Source organism: Sinocyclocheilus anshuiensis, unplaced genomic scaffold (genome assembly GCF_001515605.1).
Source record: "Sinocyclocheilus anshuiensis isolate Anshui unplaced genomic scaffold, SAMN03320099.WGS_v1.1 scaffold376, whole genome shotgun sequence".
NCBI lineage: Eukaryota > Metazoa > Chordata > Actinopteri > Cypriniformes > Cyprinidae > Sinocyclocheilus > Sinocyclocheilus anshuiensis.
The window spans coordinates 63,348-67,883 of record NW_015558600.1 but is presented as its reverse complement, the minus strand read 5'-3'; the positions used below and the strand labels follow the sequence as shown (position 1 = coordinate 67,883).

Below are 4,536 nucleotides of genomic sequence, written 5' to 3'. Positions count from 1 at the left end.
CTACTCTCCCAGGAAACAGTCCTCGTCCTCCGTAAAATGCGCTGGACATATCTGAATATTTGGGTTGAACTGTTCTGGAACAGTGTTGTAAATACAACTTAACCACTGATTTCTAGTCGTACCCTCTTTTGGAAGAACAAAGTAGTTTTGCTTTCGCAACGAAACACACGGCGTCTCCACGACATGGCGGCGGCAACAACAATACTACAGCGATAATAAAAGTTACGCCTTCTTTCTTTGCATGAACATTTGGGCGGCGTTATGCAAATCTTCCCACACAGTGACGTAGACATATGGGGGCGTGTTTAAACGAGGCGTTTTAGGAGGGCGTGGACGAGTCTTAACTTTTATAAAGAATATCTCTTTGGGTTTGAGACTTTAGTCTTTGCAACTTCAGGGATCTTATCTATTCACGAACAGCTTGTAACACTCCAAAGAGAAAGGAAAACTTGAAATCGCATCATATGACCCCTTTACACAATGCAGAATTTTGAATATCATCTAGATCAAAGCAGCAACAATTTACAGTGTGACATCTGCATTTTCTTATATTGTCCACATGCAGCACACTAATATTTTATAAATATTTAAATAATGTAACTATTAAAATATTACTGTTATCTCTCTAGCTGAACTCTCTGCATTCTGAACTGGCCACTCAGATTGCAGACAAGATGGTGTTTCCCATGGTGCAATTCAGAGAGAAGGACCTTACAGGTACAACACTCACCTTAAAGATCATCTGCTTTCATTCTGTTTTATTTCATTATTCATTCATTTATAGAATTTATAGAATGTATGTTTTTTTTAACGTTTTAACATTTTCACCATCTCTCTGATGCTTAAATGTTTGTGTTACTGTACCTTCAAGATTCTTACATCCGTTTTTTATTTTATTCTTTTTCAGACTGTTTGCATACATATTTTGTGTTTTTTATTTTTTTTACGGATTTTCAAAAGTGTAAAAAAATAATAATTAAAAAAATACTATTTAATTAACTTGTGTATATAGAATAATATTAATCTTTATGTTAAAATGAGTTCAGTTATTTCTTAAACGTCATATTAAATTTCAAGCAGACAAAGTTAAAAATAAATTACTTTTTAATAAAAAAAATTATCATATTTATTTATATTATAATACATATATTTTGTCTGTTTGTTTTTTATATTTATATTTATATTGATAGTTATTATAATAATATTAATTTAGTAATATATATAATTAATTTATTAAGCTATAATTAATTAAATTTAAAGACATTGATGTCTTTGATCATTAAATTCTAAGTAGACAAATAAAAAATATTTTTTAATAATAAAATTGTTATATTATTTATATCACTTATTAAGAGAATAATACCATTTTATTTTCTTGGTATCTTTTCGATTAATCTTAATATTTATATAGATTTGAATTGAGTTATTTTTTTATATTCCTTAAATCACTCTTAATCTCCATCAGTGTTTATAATTTCATGAGCATTTTTCACAATCTCTGTTTAAATGCTTGTCTTACTCTACCTTTAAGACTCTTGTGTCTGTTTTTTTTTGTTTTGTTTTTTACTCTTTTGAGGCTTTTTATATGTATTTTTTATGTTTGTCAAAAGTGAAAATCCTGTTTTTAATTATATGATCCCTTGAAGTGAAGTCTGAGTGTCAGGTAATCTGATCTCAATATAATGTGAAGGAGATTTTAAAGCGCTGTGATGTTTGTTTTCAGAGATCAGCACATTGAAGGAGATATTCGGCATCGCCAGTGATGGTATGAGGTTAAGAATATCTCTTTATTAATAATGGATGAAAGAAAAATATTTCTATGCTAAATGAAAACCACTTTTACCTCTTTCTGTCTCTCTTTGTCTCTTCAGAGCATGAAGCTGCCATGGTGAAATATAGTCGTTTACCTAAAAAGAGAGAAAATGAAAAGGTAAATATTGATAAGATGTGTCTGCTGTTATGTTATATGAAACCCATCAATCAGAATCCAGCATTGAGCAGTTGAATGTGTGTGTGTGGACAGATAAAAGCTGAGGTGGTGAGAGAGGTGGCGTATTGCCGCAGGAAGCAGCATCAGGCCGCTATGCAGTATTATTGCGCTCTGAACGCGCTGCAGTACAGGAAGAGAGTGGCCGTGCTGGAGCCCATGCTGGGATACACACACGCTCAGGTCTGTCACCTGATCAAAACAACCTCAACTAGCCAGCAATCACTGCTTCACTCTTTCACGGATCAGCTACATTTGAAAGCTTTTGTGAATAGCAAATAATATACTGTATGCACACTTGGGACCACACATCAGTTAATGCATGTAGTCTAGCGGTGGGCTGTATGAAGAAATAGTTAATATTCTCAAAAATGTTGGTCAATGACAATATACTTCATGATACATATGAAAAAAAAATATTTTGTACAAATTTTAGCAGCCATGTGAGTTCCAAGTAGACAAATTAATTAAAAAATATTGAAAGATATTGATAATAATTTCAAAAATACTATTTGCTTGGCATTTAGTAATATTGGTAATAGTATTATTTATATACATTTTAATATTAATATTATTCATATTAACTGGATATTAATCCAGTTATTAATTTAATATTAGTATTTTTTTATCTTATTTAATTTAAAGTAGACAAATGTAAAAATAAATTGTATTTCTAATAATAAAATTGTTATTTTTAAAATAATAATTTCAAAAATATAATTTTATTTGTCGTGTTTTTGGATTATTATTATTACTGATTATTATTGTTGTTTTTTATATTTATTTTAATATTCAGTTATTTGTGGAACATCATATTATATTTTAAAAAATGTAAAAAGAATTTTGTTTTAATAATGATATTATACTATTTATATTACACTAATATTATTTATTATATATTATTTATTTTACACTACACTTTCAAGAACACAATTTTGTTTGCTTGTTTTTTAAGATTAATATTGATATTTAAAGTTCAGTTAGTTATTCATCATATTAACTACTAAGTAGACAAATGTAAAAAAGATTGTATTTTTAATAACAACAATTAGTGTATTATTTATATTGCTTATTAAAATTTCACATTTCAAAAATGCTATTTTATTTGCTTTTAGGCTAATATGAATATTTGTTATAAATATTAAAACAATCAGATATTTCAAAATATAAAATTTCAAAATAAATTATTTTATTTTGGATAATAACATTATTATATTATTTATATTACTCTTAAAACATATTTTCAAATACAATATTTTGTGTGCTTGTTTTTTATATTAATATTTCTATTTATTTTAATATTAGTTGTTATTTCTTAAACATTGATGTGTTTTATGTCGTATTAAATTAAGTAGACAAATAAAAAGATGATTCTAATTATTTTTTAGAAATAAAATTATTATCATATTTATATTTCATATTAAAACAATAATTTAAAAAATGCTATTTTATTTGCTTGGTATCTTTTAGAATAATAGTTATATAAATATGAATTCAGGTATTTCTTTTTCTTCAGTTACGTCTTTTTATCATATTGTTACAGCTGCTTTTTAATTTAAAAGCAATAAATCAATAAGACATTCAAGGTTGTGTGTGTTTCTTTGCAGCATGCCTAACAACAGCACTTATGTGTGGTAAAATGACTAATACATGACCTCTCATGACTTTTTGCTTTAATGTAAGTGTTATTTGTGTGCATTATGGTCAATATAGCTGAATAATCTTTTATCCTGTTTGCTCACAGATAAATGTCTTTAAGAAGGGGATGGAGCTGGTGTCGAAGAAGATGGACAGTTTTCTAAGCTCAGTTTCTAGCATGAATCAGAGGTAAAGGAGCAGACTGATTTCTTTGATTGATCATTGATTGGCTGTGATTGACTCTGTGTGTCTCTGTCTGTGGTTCAGTATTGAGTCTCAGCTAGAGGTGGAAGCAGAGGTCATGCGTTCGTCTCAGAGAGAGCTCCTGTCCGTGGATGACAGCGTCTACATGCCGGATCACGATCAGGTCCCCGTGAATCGCGCCCTCATCCAGAAAGCCGGTTACCTCAACATCAGGAAGTACGGCTCACTTTTATATCTGTCAGATTTGATGAAAACTGGGAGGTGATGTCTCATGTTTAAAGGGTTAGTTCACCCAAAAATGAAAATTCTGTCATTAATTACTCACCCTCATGTCGTTTCAAACCCGTAAGACCTTCGTTCATCTTCGGAACACAAATTCAGATATTTTTGATGGAATCTGAGAGCTGTCTGACCCTGCATAGACAGCAATGCAACTGAAATGTTCCCAAGTCCAGAGACGTAGCAAGGAGATCTGTAAAATAATCCACGTGACATCAGGGGTTCATCCGCAATTATACGAAACTACGAGAATACTTTTTGTGCGCAAAAGAAAAAAAATAATGACTTTATTCAACAATTCGTCTCCTCCGCATCACCCTGGTTCCATTTTGGAGAATATCCGCTGGACGTAAACAACGTATGCTGTTCTGTGTCAGCTGCGTCACATGTATACGCTGTTTCCGTTCAGATCAAATCACAACAACATA

At 30.2% G+C, this 4,536-nt stretch overlaps 1 protein-coding gene across 3 annotated transcripts in view; it reads left to right on the top strand.

Annotated features, from left to right (window-relative positions):
• Positions 1 to 4,536, top strand: part of LOC107680129 (DCC-interacting protein 13-beta-like) — a 16,845-nt gene that overhangs the window by 3,379 nt on the left and 8,930 nt on the right. For all 3 annotated transcript variants that reach the window (XR_001633118.1, XM_016475900.1, XM_016475899.1), the window contains exons 5-10: positions 630 to 717; positions 1,724 to 1,765; positions 1,872 to 1,930; positions 2,024 to 2,170; positions 3,732 to 3,814; positions 3,893 to 4,045. Coding sequence is in view for 2 of the 3 variants with exons in the window: in XM_016475900.1 (XP_016331386.1) it covers positions 630 to 717; positions 1,724 to 1,765; positions 1,872 to 1,930; positions 2,024 to 2,170; positions 3,732 to 3,814; positions 3,893 to 4,045 (572 nt within the window). In the remaining variant the exon portion in view is untranslated. The remainder of the gene's footprint in view (positions 1 to 629; positions 718 to 1,723; positions 1,766 to 1,871; positions 1,931 to 2,023; positions 2,171 to 3,731; positions 3,815 to 3,892; positions 4,046 to 4,536) is intronic.